The 15,826-nt window shown below is 36.4% G+C and overlaps 1 protein-coding gene across 1 annotated transcript in view; it reads right to left on the reverse strand.

Annotated features, from left to right (window-relative positions):
- The window catches only part of LOC128643458 (COP9 signalosome complex subunit 3-like), a gene marked incomplete at its 3' end in the record, with an annotated part of 49,320 nt that extends 46,073 nt beyond the window's left edge, over window positions 1-3,247 (reverse strand). Inside the window, exon 1 of the mRNA XM_053696307.1 lies at window positions 3,092-3,247. Coding sequence (XP_053552282.1) covers window positions 3,092-3,146 — 55 coding nt within the window. The remainder of the gene's footprint in view (window positions 1-3,091) is intronic.
- Window positions 3,248-15,826: the final 12,579 nt, after the last annotated feature.

Below are 15,826 nucleotides of genomic sequence, written 5' to 3' on the forward strand. Positions count from 1 at the left end.
ATCACTTGATGACGGCCACTGCGGCTCTGATTAGTGGTACTATGGCTCGTTCTATTGCTTCTGATTACTGCAGCAACTGTGTTGCAACTGATTTTTAGTTGGTCACCAATCTCCCCGTTTCCTTTTCCATCTTTGTGAAGTCTCACAAACAAATTTTTCAATTCCTCTGGCAATTCTTTTCCATGTGGAGCAATGCAGACATGCAAATAGACAAAGTCCATAGGTCTAAAACTAAGAAAGCTCTGGATGTTAAAATGTTATTTTATCACCATGTTCATGCAATTAGGCTAATTGGAAACCACAGGTGTACTTAATTTTGTTTCAATGATTTTGTTGCATCAAGTTTGTACTTTAGGACTGTATTTTTAATGTAGTCTTTCTAAAGTGTTTTTGATTGTTCATAAGAGGAAATACTCTACTTGTCAACTTCAAAGTAATAAAATGATTGAGAGATCATTTCACTTTTAAGTGATTTTGCACAGGGGTGTACTCACTTCTGTTGTATACTTTATTTTACAGGATCTAGGGACATGGCACAAAACCATAAAAACAATTCATTTTTTTGAAATGTCCCATCTTATAAGAATAAAAAGGGGTAATTGGAGCCCACAGTTTAGGGTTTCACATAGTTTATCTGTGTTGGCCTATGCACTCCCTGACCTTTTGAGACGTTTCACCTATATAAAGAAGGTCACATGGACATTTAAACACCTACACCACATAATATGAATTACATATGTAATCTTTCAAAGGGCTAGATTTCTCATGATCCAAAAGTCCCGATCAGCTGCAGGCTCACTCTTGAGCCAGCAACTGATATTTGTAAAACAGCAGTTTAAAATCCTAGTTCATAAACCCTCTCTGCCAATTTAGAAATGGAGGATGAAAATCTCCTTGGACTCATTCCACCAGGGTGATTGACTAGCACTACTCTCACACAATTGGTTGTGCAAGGGCAGAATTATTGCACAAGCATTTGCTTGTGAGATTATAAATATGGAGAACAAACGTGCCCCACAATATGCAATAAAATGCAGACATGCCAATAATAGGGATTGCGAATATAATTTCATTTGATAAAGCTATTTAAAGCAGTTCAAACATGAGAACGCACCATGATTCAGTAGCTTTAAAGCGTTCTGCGTCTTCTAATGTGTACTGAACTCTGCAAGTATTACCCTTACAAAAGGCTGCTTAAGGTAGATGTTTGAACCTCCTCTGTCTTAACCCTAAGTAACTAAGGATTAGGGGCACTAAGATACTTTTAGGAAACCTATGTATAGAAATACTTTACATTGCCAAAGTTACCTTTCTCCCTAAATATTTCTCTCAAATGTCCCATCAACCAAAGATACCTATATCTAGCTGTAAATTACAGAATTTCACCTTGTCTTATGATGTTCAGGAACTCAGTGCTAACTCACCACACTATATATCTATATCTATTTTATTTATTTTTTTAAATTATTTTTTTTAACCAAATAACACATTTTCCTGAAACAGTGAATCAACAGACACTTTTACTTAGAATTATTGATTAAAATGCATGTAAAGGTTGTAGCAGTGTTTTACCCAATGAAGGTGCAAATAAAACTTCTGATTAAAGTAATTGTGAGTCAACACTAGTTACAAAAGTTTGGCAGGGCTGTGGTACCTTGGAGTCAGAATAAGAAGCAATGTTAAGGAGTCAGTATCAACTAGAATGCCGACCTGAATATAATACTATTTTGTAGGGATATGAAACAAAGGGACAGTGTACACTAATTTTCATTACAAAAAAAACTGCATGTAATAAACACTACTATAAAGAAGAATATGCACAGATTCTAATCTAAAAATCCAGTATAAAACCTTTTAAAAACGTACTTAGAAGCTCCCAGTTTAGCACTGCTGATGAGGTTGGGCTGGGACACCCACTGAAAGGGGCTGGGAAAGCATAAATAAAAGACACTTATGGGCTCTCTTATGGTTTAATGGGAGGGGTAATAGACACAAACTCACTACTTGGTTTACTTACTTACCCAATCGGCTTATGTCTGTCTCTTTGTCCTGTTTGTGGATAATTTCTTATGTGGCCAACACTAATATGGGCAGTTTACTCTGAGTATTTCATTTTTCTTTTAGCCTCACATACCAATATTGTAGCAAATTAAAATGGGCACCTGGACACAATTTCCCCACCCCCCTTAATTTCCCTTTTTATTTCTGTTCTATTGCTATTAAGCAGATCATTTACACGCACTATGACTGATTATACTTTGTGACTTGTTATAAAATAAAAATTACACTTTAAAAAAACTGTCATTTTCTAAGTGACACACCCATTGAAAAGCCACTGAAATGTTGTTTATCTGCCTTTGTTGTGGCCAATTCAGCTATAAACATGCTGTGGCACATATGAACCAATCACAGTGCAGCATGTATGAGTATAAGGTGCATTACCCTACACTCCTACATGCTGCATTGTGATTGGTTCACAGAATATCTTGAGGGAGTGGAAAACAATACAAATTTCAGGGTTAAATTACAGGAAAAAGCAGACAAATTACACAAAAAAGGGCATTGCACATGTTTTTAAATATGCATAAACCTTTTATGGTGAATTGACTTGAGTTTAATGACCCTTTAAAGTATAATTAATAAGAAGGTATCTGCTGTATTCACAATCTTAGGCAAGACTGCTATGTTGTGGAAGGAACTTGTATATTCAGTTTTATCTTAAAGAGGACCTGGATTCGCTTATATATAATTTATAATTCTCATCTCATGAATCTATAAATAAAAATCTGCAAAATCCCATGAACCAGGGTCCATAGCTTTCTGGCTCATTCTAAATATCTCTATATACAAAGACTCATGATTGTTTATTAGTAATGCCTGCTCTAAGTTTGATATAAATGCATTAGCCTATGCAGCAAATATTACTGACGCCCTAAAAAGGTTTCGTAACGGAATGAATTTAAGAAAGTTCGCCTATGTATACATAATTGAAGTTATGCAGCTGTGTTAACCCCTTGGTTGCCAGAGAGGGCTGCAACGCATTGCCAGTCCCTCTTTGAGCCGTGGGATTATTACCACTTGCCTCCCTCACCTTGAGAGGACAACTGCCTCACGCTATTGACGAACTGCTCCAGTGCGGACGCCATGCTGCGCGGGTCCCGCCTCCCTCCGCCGGGGGAGCTGGTGCCGGGAGCGGAGCAGGAAGAAAGTAAAGCACAGGGCCAGGCTCACCAACAAAAAACAAATCTCGCGAGAACTGGGGCTTCATGTCGCATAGTCACGGCGCCAATCCCGCGACACGAACAAATACGTCATCAATAACGAGACGCTATGATTCTTTGGCAAGTCTCGCGATATGCGTGGCAAAGTAGTTGAGCGTTGTTACGTTTCAAGATGCTAAACAAATTCTTAAAGGCGCAGTTCTCTAATAATAATACCTGTTGTTTTTATGGGGGAACAAATTAAAGCAAATTAACATTCTAAGTTTCAATGTAAACCTTATTGAGTTTTGTGTTCAACAACTGTATGTGCAGTACGGTTTTATTTGTTACACTGATTTCTTATTGATCTACAAAGTAATGTGGGAAGTGACAGATTACAGTGACAGCATCTTTTGAAACTTCAAATTAAATACTAAAATGCTATAATTTGTTGGAATAATTCTGATAGAGCAGGCAATTATAAACAACTTCTAATTTACTCCTATTCAATTTTTCTTCGTTCTCTTGCTATTTTTATTTGAAAAGCAATAATGTAAACTTAGGAGCCAGACCATTTTTGGTTCAGCACCTGGGTTGCGCTTGCTGATTGGTGGCTAAATGTACCCATCAATCAGCAAGCTCTATCCAGGACAGGTTCTGAACGAAAAATGGGCCGGCTTCTTAGCTTGGATTCCTGCTTTTCCAAATAAAGATAATGAGAACTATGTAAAATTGATAATAGGAGTTAATTAAGAATGTTGCTTAAAATTGCATGCTCTATCTGAATCATGAGAGAAAAAAATTAGGTTTAGTATCCCTTTAATAATGCGCAAAATGTTTTTTTTTTTTTTAAATTATGTTTTACCCCTTTTGTTGGGGTTAACACTTAGTAATAAAAAAATATAAAAATAAAAACTTTGAGCATTTTATGATTACATTAGAATAAACCGTTAAAGGGACATTAAACACTAAACAAATGCTAGGTAGAATGATGCATTCAAAGAAAAGATTAGTCTGTGAATAACGTAGATGTATTTTTTAAAGTTTAATTAGTTGTTGAAATATTGACAAAATAATTGTGAAGTTTTAGTGTCTAAAACAATGGGAGCTGCCATGTTGTAACCTAGGTTACCTTCTGTGCTGTGGCCAATTAGGGACAGTTATAAATAGGTCACTAGAGTGTGCAGCCAATGGCTGTATGAAATATAACAGTGTTCTGCACTTCCATTTCTAACAAGAACTGAAAATCTCACAATTTGAGAATGAAATTACAGGAAAAGGGGACAAAATAAATAATGAGAGTGTATTGCAGAGTTTTTTAATATACATATATATATATATATACAATTTATCATTTTATATTATCATCTCAAAGTGTTTAATGTCCCTTTAAAGGCACAGTAAACTTACAAACTAATGTTATATAATTCTGCACATAGTGCAGAATTAAATAAAATTAGCTTACCGGCAGATGTATACATTAAAGTACTGCAGAACATTTTATGTAAAAGTTCATTTTACCAGAACGCAGCTCCTTGCTCTACTGAGCGGGTCTGAATGAATGTAGCTCGCTCCCGCTCTGGTCTAGTAGCGGGAGCGAGCTACATTCATTTTAATGGCGCGACCGGGCACACTGTGACTAGACAGTGTTACCGCGATGCGCTGTGTAAAAAACCAGACCCACTCAGTAGAGCAAGGAGCGGCGTTCTGGTAAAATGAACTTTTACATAACATTTTTCTGCATTATTTAAATGTATACATCTGCCGGTAAGCTAATGTTATATAATTCTGCACTATGTGCAGAATTATATAACATTAGTTTGTAAGTTTACTGCCCGTTTACCAGTGGTTCCAAAAAATGTTTTCGGCCACCTCTCCCTTTACCATAAACTCTCTAGGACTGTGCCATTTGTCATGATTTGTTTACTAAACCAATGCCAAAAATGGCCACAGTCTGCGTCATTTGGATCACAACACACCAAACCACTCCAGGTCCTGTTGTAAGCTGCACACACCACCGGAAGTGAGGGGAGTCTCATGGTATACTATACAGCCTAGGGGGTGCAAGCCATGAACGGCCAAGTCCACTGCATCAGATGAACAAAACAAAAAGAAGATATGGCTGCACAAAAAAACAGGTGGTAATGATGAAGTTAAAAAAATAAAAAATGTGTAATTTGTCTCTTTTCGGCACTGGATATATTCGTACAAAAGAGCAACACACACATATCTCTGCAGTTCCAGAAACTTGTGTGTTGCACATTTGTAAGAATATATGTCCCGCCAAAAACCTGCAGGTGTTTTAGTCATCCGTTTAGTAAAAAGAGTGACAAATTGCACATCCCTAAAATTCACTATCAGCACTCCTACCTTACCTGGTAAAATATCAACAAAGTAACAAACATTTATTCAAATTTTAAATGAAAACTTGTAGTTCTGAATCATGAATGAAAATAATGGGGTTTCATGTCCCTTTAATTAATTAATTAATTAATTAATTAAGTAATGCAAAATGTATTATCTTGATATTACGATACCAGCTTTTTAAAGTTGATAGTTACTGTGAAATTGTCTTGTATATACCACATAAATTACTTCACTATTGACAAAATTGTTAATGTGATGCATCGACTTGATGAAGTATTACAAGTTTCCCAATGTTTAGTTTCATGTCACACAGCAGGAGTCTTAAATCACCACGTTCAGAAACCTGGAGTAGATTTCTTTTTTTGAAGTATAGTAGTGCAAGTTGCAACTCTGCCAATGAACAAACTTTATGGAAAGTGTATTTCACTCAGTGTTATGTAGTGCACACCACTCAATTTATTTCCGATGACGAATACTGGAAAACTATCAACAGAGCTACTAAAGACAAGCAGAGCAGGTCTTTCCTACCACTACACAATAATTCTAAATTACTGGCTGATAAATGACTCTGGTAAAACAAAAAATACAAACCTTCGTTACAAGTGGCTGCAATCTATCACAAAAGTGAGCGTAAATTACTGTTAAAGCCAAACTATCGCAAAAGCTTTGTAAGCAAAGAGCGGTAAAAATTCAAAAACAATGCAAAAGTGCTGCCAATTGTAATACTTCCATTCGGTGGAGCTCACTAGTATCCTCTTCCACTCCTTGCCTACCTCCACTCCATATGGTAATCCAAGTGTTAATATTACAGAGTGGAACGTGACCCTGCTTGCTCCGGATAGCAGGGGTAGCATTATCTGAGATACTTTTTTATTTTTTATTTAAGCAATGGCTTCATATATTTTTACGTGTACAAATTTTCACTCTTTTCCATATATTTAGCTTGCGTTCGGTAATGGCAAGTGGTTTTCACCCTGTATTTTATGTGTTTAACACATTGACTATCATTGGGTACTTCCCCTTTAAATAGCAGGGGTTGTACCAAGAACCTCACTCCTATGATTAAGTGCCAAGTGCAGGCACGAAACATGTAAGGAGGTATTCTCCTGCAGCCTTCTTGTACCTTGTATATCAATAAAGCATATATTTTTAAAAAAATATTTTTTTCTCTCTGCTTTGTGCAGCCGCACTTTTCCTTTTTTCTCATTGCTACACAGCAGCGGAACTGGCTGCTTACTGCGGCATGCACCCCCTGTGCTCCATTCCTCTCATCAACTTGCGGTGGCGTTTCCAGCCGGTCTATAAAAAAAGGGGGCTTTCAGTCATGAAGTATAAAAAAAACCTTATGCTGAAAGTACCTTTATTTGCCTGCGAGTTTATGCAGAGCTGAGAACCTCTGGCCGCCCACAGCAAAACTCTATTTTTTTAATGAGGTGACGTTTTCACCTCTTAGCTAGGGATGAGAGAATGTGATTATATTCGAATTCGAAAGTTAGAATGAATGTTATTGTAGAAATTCGATTTACATAATAGAATGTTGATAAGAACTATTATTCTTAAAAATTCTATTATCGAATGTTATTTACAATTTTCGAATGTCACATTCGAATTCGAATGTCACATTTAAATTGGAATGTTACATTCGAATTCAAATGACACATTCGAATGTCACATTCAAATTCGAATATTACATTTATAAAACACAGTATTAGACTAGGAATACTATTTCGAATTTGAATGTCACATTTATTAAACATAGTTGTAGACTAGAAATACTATTTAAAATTTGACTCTTACATTCAAATTCGAATTTTACATTACATTCGAATTTGAATGTCACATTACATTTTGAAATTGAATGAATGCATAGCTAAACATTCTATTATTCGAACGAATATTTTCGAATTTTATTGAAAAATTAGAAAACGAAAATTCGAAAATAGAATGTTAGAATGTTATATAAACATTAGAAATTCGATTGAAAGAACGAATGTATAAAATTTAATTTTAAATTTCAAATTTTTAGAAACATTCGCCCATCCCTACTCTTAGCCAATAGCTGTGGTAGCCGACCGGCATTATTTGCATATCTAGAGTACAAAACAATTTACTATCGCCTAGATTACGAGTCTTGCGTTAGCCTTAAAAAGCAGCATTGAGAGGTCCCAACGCTGATTTTTAACGCCTGCTGGTATTATGAGTCTGGCAGGTACAGGTGTACCGCTCACTTTTTTTCCGCGACTCGAGCATACCGCAAATCCCCTTACGTCAATTGCGTATCCTATCTTTTCAATGGGATTTGCCTAACGCCGGTATTACGAGTCTTGGAATAAGTGAGCGGTACACCCTCTCCTTTCAAGACTCCTACCGCATTTAAAAGTCAGTAATTAAGAGTTTTATGGGCTAACGCCGTAACATAAAGCTCTTAACTAAAGTGCTAAAAAGTACACTAACACCCATAAACTACCTATTAACCCCTAAACCGAGGCCCCCCCACATTGCAAACACTTAACTAAAATTTTTAACCCCTAATCTGCCGACCGGACATCACCGCCACTTTAATAAATATATTAACCCCTAAACCGCCACACTCCCGCCTCGTAAACACTAGTTACATTTTATTAACCTCTAATCTGCCGTTCCTAACTTCGCCGCCACCTACCTACATTTATTAACCCCTAATCTGCCGCCCCCAATGTCACCGCTACTATATTAAATGTATTAACCCCTAAACCTAAGTCTAAGTCTAACCCTAACACCCCCCTAACTTAAATATAATTTAAATAAATCTAAATAAAATAACTATAATTAACTACATTATTCCTATTTAAAACTAAATACTTACCTATAAAATAAACCCTAAGCTAGCTACAATATAACTAATAGTTACATTGTAGCTAGTTTAGGATTTATTTTAATGTTACAGGCAACTTTGTATTTATTTTAACTAGGTAGAATAGTTATTAAATAGTTATTAACTATTTAATAACTACCTAGCTAAAATAAGTACAAATTTACCTGTAAAATAAACCCTAACCTAAGTTACAATTACACCTAACACTACACTATAATTAAATTAATTACCTAAACTAACTACAATTAAATACAAATTAATTAAATAAACTAAATTACGGAAAAAAAAACCCCACTAAATTACAGAAAATAATAAAATAATTAAAAAAATTTAAACTAATTACACCTAATCTAATCCCCCTAATAAAATAAAAAAGCCCCCCAAAATAATAAAAATCCCTACCCTACACTAAATTACAAATAGCCCTTAAAAGGGCTTTTTGCAGGGCATTGCCCCAAAGTAATCAGCTCTTTTACCTGAAAAAAAAATACAATACCCCCCAACATTAAAACCCACCACCCACACACCCAACCCTACTCTAAAACCCACCCAATCCCCCCTTAATAAAACCTAACACTACCCCCTTGAAGATCACCCTACCTTGAGACGTCTTCAACCAGCCGGGCACAAGTGGTCCTCCAGACGGTCCGAAGTCTTCATCCTATCCGGGCAGAAGAGGACCTCCAGATGGGCAGAAGTCTTCATCCAGGCGGCATCTTCTATCTTCATCCATCCGGAGCGGAGCGGGTCCATCTTCAAGACATCCGCAGAGCATCCTCTTCGTTCAACGGCGACTGGAACAATGACGGGTCCTTTAAATGACGTCATCCAAGATGGCGTCCCTTCAATTCCGATTAGCTGATAGAATTCTATCAGCCAATCGGAATTAAGGTAGAAAAAATCCTATTGGCTGATCCAATCAGGCAATAGGATTGAAGTTCAATCCTATTGGCTGATTAGAACAGCCAATAGGATTGAGCTCGCATACTATTGGCTGATTGGAACAGCCAATAGAATGCAAGCTCAATCCTATTGGCTGATTGGATCAGCCAATACGATTTTTTCTACCTTAATTCCGATTGGCTGATAGAATTCTATCAGCCAATCGGAATTGAAGGGACGCCATCTTGGATGACATCATTTAAAGGACCCGTCATTGTTCCAGTCGCCGTTGACCAAAGAGGATGCTCTGCGGATGTCTTGAAGATGGACCCGCTCCGCTCCAGATGGATGAAGATAGAAGATGCCGCCTGGATGAAGACTTCTGCCCGTCTGGAGGTCCTCTTCTGCCCGGATAGGATGAAGACTTCGGACCGTCTGGAGGACCACTTCTGCCCGGTTGGGTGAAGACGTCTCAAAGTAGGGTGATCTTCAAGGGGGTAGTGTTAGGTTTTATTAAGGGGGGATTGGGTGGGTTTTAGAGTAGGGTTGGGTGTGTGGGTGGTGGGTTTTAATGTTGGGGGGTATTGTATTTTTCTTTACAGGTAAAAGAGCTGATTACTTTGGGCCAATGCCCCACAAAAAGCCCTTTTAAGGGCTATTTGTAATTTAGTGTAGGGTAGGGATTTTTATTATTTTGGTTTTTTTTTTATTTTATTAGGGGGATTAGATTAGGTGTAATTAGTTTAAAAAAAATGGTAATTATTTTATTATTTTCTGTAATTTAGTGTGTTTTTTTTTTATAATTTAGTTTATTTAATTTAATTGTATTTAAATTGTAGTTAGTTTAGGTAATTAATTTAATTATAGTGTAGTGTTAGGTGGAATTGTAACTTAGGTTAGGGTTTATTTTACTGGTAAATTTGTACTTATTTTAGCTAGGTAGTTATTAAATAGTTAATAACTATTTAATAACTATTCTACCTAGTTAAAATAAATACAAAGTTGCCTGTAAAATGAAAATAAATCCTAAAATAGCTACAATGTAAATATTAGTTATATTGTAGCTATCTTAGGGTTTATTTTATAGGTAAGTATTTAGTTTTAAATAGGAATAATTTATTTAATTATAGTTATTTTATTTAGATTTATTTAAATTATATTTAAGTTAGGGGGGTATTAGGGTTATACTTAGATTTAGGGGTTAATAACTTTATTATAGTGGCGGCGACATTGTGGGCGGCAGATTAGGGGTTAATAAGTGTAGTTTGGTTGCGGCGACGTTGGGGGAGCAGATTAGGGGTTAATAAATATAATGTAGGTGTCGGCGATGTTAGGGGCAGCAGATTAGGGGTTCATAGGTATAATGTAGGTGGCAGCGGTGTCCAGAGCGGCAGATTAGGGGTTAATAATATAATGCAGGTGTCAGCGATGTCGGGGGCGGCAGATTAGGGGTTAATAAGTGTAAGATTAGGGGTGTTTAGACTCGGGGTTCATGTTAGGGTGTTAGGTGTAGACATAAAAAGTATTTCCCCATAGGAATCAATGGGGCTGCGTTAGGAGCTAAACGCTGCTTTTTTGCAGGTGTTAGGTTTTTTTTCAGCTGGCTCTCCCCCATTGATTCCTATGGGGAAATCGTGCACAAGCACATTTAGCCAGCTCACTGCTACCGTATACAGCGATGGTATTGAGGTGAGATGTGGAGCTACATTTTGCTATCCGCTCATTTTTATGTGGCTAACGCCGGGTTTGTAAAAACCCGTAATACCAGCGCTGTCTTAAGTGAGCGGTGAGAAAAAAATGCTCATTAGCACCGCAAGCCTTACCGACAAAAACTCGTAATCTAGCCATATGATTTTAATTGTACCTCTCACTGTCACTAGCCATAGGGCATACAGGGCAAATGTCGGGTGGGCCGGGCTCTTATGTGTGCATTGCTGCTATATAATACCACCCTCTCTTAAAGGGACACTGAACACAATTTTTTTGTGTGTGTGATTCAGATAGAGCATGCAATTTTAAGCAACTTTCTAATTGACTCCTATTATCAAATTGGCTTCATTCTCTTGGTATCTTTATTTGAAATGCAAGAATGTAAGTTTAGATGCCGGCCCATTTTTGGTGAACAAACTGGGTTGTTCTTGCTGATTGGTGGATAAATTCACCCACCAAAAACAAGTGCTTTCCATGGTTCTGAACCAAAAAATAGCTTAGATGCCTTCTTTTTCAAATAAAGAAAGCAAGAGAATGAAGAAAATTTGATAATAGGTGTAAAATAGAAAGTTTCTTAAAACTTCATCCTCTGAATCACTAAAGAAAAAAATTGGGTTCAGTGTCCCTTATATACACACACATATAGATAGATTGATAGATAGATAGATAGATAGATAGAAAGATAGATGATAGATAGATAGATAGATAGATAGATAGATAGATAGATAGATATCAAAATAACAAGAGTATTGCATTGAGCAATGATACTTTTTTATTGGACTAACTATATATTTATAAGATGACAAGCTTTCGGAAGAATGTCCTCCTTTTTCAAGTCTGAAGCAATACTGACCAATGTGATGGAATTTACAGATTATATCTTAAAACACAGGCTAAAAAGACAGAAAGTGTTACAGAAGTCTGAGTGCAGGGGGAGGAGGGGGTGTCGTAAAAATTATGAAGGGGGTTTAAGAGACAGAGGCATACAGTGTCCAGTGAAGGATAACAGACAGGGGAAATATATGGTTATACACAGAGCATATACTGATATAAAGTTATATATATCAACATTAAATCAATATGTATAAAGCTGTGAAATTAGGTATACAGGGGAATGAATATAAGAAAAAAAGGAGAAAGGAAAGAAATAAAAAGGGGAATAATAATAATAATCATAACAACATTGTGGACATAGGCTTACCTGTGTACCTATGCATAGAGAGTGTGGAATATACAGTACAATGTAATTGACTATATGAAAGTACATTACAAACATTTTTGAGACCACATTTAGTCCAGAATTTAGCAAGTTGAAGGTTTTTCTTTCCATGGTGTTTTTGAAGTTGCCTCTGAGAATCTTGATTTTGAGGTTTTGGATGGAGTGGTCAGGTTGGGTGAAATGGTGACCAACAGGGGTACAGTATTTTGTTTCACAGTAATTTTTGATTGGGTGTCTGTGTAAGTTCATCCGAAGGTGCAGTTTTTGGCTTGTTTTTCAAATATAACACCCCACTTCACATGCAGTGCAATGTATCATGTATATGCCATTTGTAGATATACATGAATATGCCCCTTTAATGTTATAGAATTTCCCAATATAAAGACACCTAAAGGAGAAAAAAAAAAGATTTTGCCAGCAGATTTTGACTTTACATTTCTAGGGCACAAAAGGATTTACTATGATGTTAGTAAGGGATTTTCCTTCTACAGGGAGTGCAGAATTATTAGGCAAATTGTATTTTTGAGGATTAATTTTATTATTGAACAACAACCATGTTCTCAATGAACCCAAAAAACTCATTAATATCAAAGCTGAATAGTTTTGAAAGTAGTTTTTAGTTTGTTTTTAGTTATAGCTATTTTAGGGGGATATCTGTGTGTGCAGGTGACTATTACTGTGCATAATTATTAGGCAACTTAACAAAAAAACAAATATATACCCATTTCAATTATTTATTTTTACCAGTGAAACCAATATAACATCTCAACATTCACAAATATACATTTCTGACATTCAAAAACAAAACAAAAACAAATCAGTGACAAATATAGCCACCTTTCTTTGCAAGGACACTCAAAAGCCTGCCATCCATGGATTCTGTCAGTGTTTTGATCTGTTCACCATCAACATTGCGTGCAGCAGCAACCACAGCCTCCCAGACACTGTTCAGAGAGGTGTACTGTTTTCCCTCCTTGTAAATCTCACATTTGATGATGGACCACAGGTTCTCAATGGGGTTCAGATCAGGTGAACAAGGAGGCCATGTCATTAGATTTTCTTCTTTTATACCCTTTCTTGCCAGCCACGCTGTGGAGTACTTGGACGCGTGTGATGGAGCATTGTCCTGCATGAAAATCATGTTTTTCTTGAAGGATGCAGACTTCTTCCTGTACCACTGCTTGAAGAAGGTGTCTTCCAGAAACTGGCAGTAGGACTTTGAGTTGAGCTTGACTCCATCCTTAACCCGAAAAGGCCCCACAAGCTCATCTTTGATGATACCAGCCCAAACCAGTACTCCACCTCCACCTTGCTGGCGTCTGAGTCGGACTGGAGCTCTCTGCCCTTTACCAATCCAGCCACGGGCCCATCCATCTGGCCCATCAAGACTCACTCTCATTTCATCAGTCCATAAAACCTTAGAAAAATCAGTCTTGAGATATTTCTTGGCCCAGTCTTGACGTTTCAGCTTGTGTGTCTTGTTCAGTGGTGGTCGTCTTTCAGCCTTTCTTACCTTGGCCATGTCTCTGAGTATTGCACACCTTGTGCTTTTGGGCACTCCAGTGATGTTGCAGCTCTGAAATATGGCCAAACTGGTGGCAAGTGGCATCTTGGCAGCTGCACGCTTGACTTTTCTCAGTTCATGGGCAGTTATTTTGCGCCTTGGTTTTTCCACACGCTTCTTGCGACCCTGTTGACTATTTTGAATGAAACGATTGATTGTTCGATGATCACGCTTCAGAAGCTTTGCAATTTTAAGAGTGCTACATCCCTCTGCAAGATATCTCACTATTTTTGACTTTTCTGAGCCTGTCAAGTCCTTCTTTTGACCCATTTTGCCAAAGGAAAGGAAGTTGCCTAATAATTATGCACACCTGATATAGGGTGTTGATGTCATTAGACCACACCCCTTCTCATTACAGAGATGCACATCACCTAATATGCTTAATTGGTAGTAGGCTTTCGAGCCTATACAGCTTGGAGTAAGACAACATGCATAAAGAGGATGATGTGGTCAAAATACTAATTTGCCTAATAATTCTGCACTCCCTGTACATTATCCTGTTTCATGTTTATGATTTTTTTTTCCTCTCATTACAGGGAATCCATTACATGTGAGGCCAAATAAAATATAGTTAGCGGAGACATATTCTAGGTTACATTTTAAAAAAAGGATCTCCTTAAGATAAACATGAGGCATGTTGAATAGTTTTAAGGGACACAACTAGGGCAGTTGATGTTAGTAAAGGATTTTCCTTCTACATTATCCTGTTTCATGTTTATGATGTTTTCCTCTCATTACAGGGAATCCATTACATGTGAGGCCAAATAAAATATAGTTAGCGGAGACATATTCTAGGTTACATTTTAAAAAAAGGATCTCCTTAAGATAAACATGAGGCATGTTGAATAGTTTTAAGGGACACAACTAGGGCAGTTGAAGATGCCTCACATCGCTGAATGTTGTACATGACAATCAGTTACACAAAACTGGCACATCTTCCTGTTCACATAAATTATTTTCTGAAATATTCAGACATCCTTTAATATAAGTCTTACACGTATGCATGCAAAATCATTTCAAAGCTTCTCAAATGTATGTACTGCTTTACCCAAAATAAAAATTATTTTAAAGATATTTGTCAGGGGCGGCGGCATAATAAATGGGGACCACAACAGAGCTTTGTTTTGTAATTGCTCAACATGTGTGCCTTTGTCTATATACATGTATATATATGTGCGTGCGTGCGTGTGTGTGTATGTGAGTGGTTGTATATATGATGTGTTTGTGTGTAAATATATATATATATATTACAAAAGGGATATGGGTGAAATGTAACCAGCGCTAATAATAATAAATAATACAAGCAGCTAGAAACACTGTCCCCCAAATAAGCTAAATATCTTTTCCAAATATTTCTAAAACAAAATGTATTACAAAAGGGATATGGGTGAAATGTAACCAGCGCTAATAATAGGAGGCCCAAAAAATGTATAAATATCTAAAAAATGGTTATTTCATATATAATTATATGGTAATAATAAAACAATAAAATATTAAAACCTATAACTTGCAATGGTTATCTCATATAAATATGAATAAAAATGAGACAATATATATAAACCTCACAAAGATACATATATCATCATACAACAAATATAGATAAAATAGCAGTCTAAATCAAATATAGATAAAAATATAGATGAAAACACACTTAGATGGAAAGTGAAAAAAGTCCCAACATAAGAAGTCCCAATTCGTGTCAATAGGGTGTAATTATGAAAGAAGTAAGCCGTTTGTGTTTCTTTCTTTTCAACTTCAAACACCCTCCAAATGGTGAACAATACTCCTCTCATATAAGTGTCCTTAGGCTTAGGCTTGATAGAATATTATTTTCGGATCGACACACCGCAGACCACCTTATTTATCTACGTATGTTGTATTGCCATTGGTATCTACATTTCATCTATATTTTTATCTATATTTGATTTTAGACTGCTATTTTATCTATATTTGTTGTATGATGATATATGTATCTTTGTGAGGTTTATATATATTGTCTCATTTTTATTCATATTTATATGAGATAACCA

The sequence above is a fragment of the Bombina bombina genome, unplaced genomic scaffold (assembly GCF_027579735.1).
Source record: "Bombina bombina isolate aBomBom1 unplaced genomic scaffold, aBomBom1.pri scaffold_1011, whole genome shotgun sequence".
In the NCBI taxonomy this organism is placed as follows: Eukaryota; Metazoa; Chordata; class Amphibia; order Anura; family Bombinatoridae; genus Bombina; species Bombina bombina.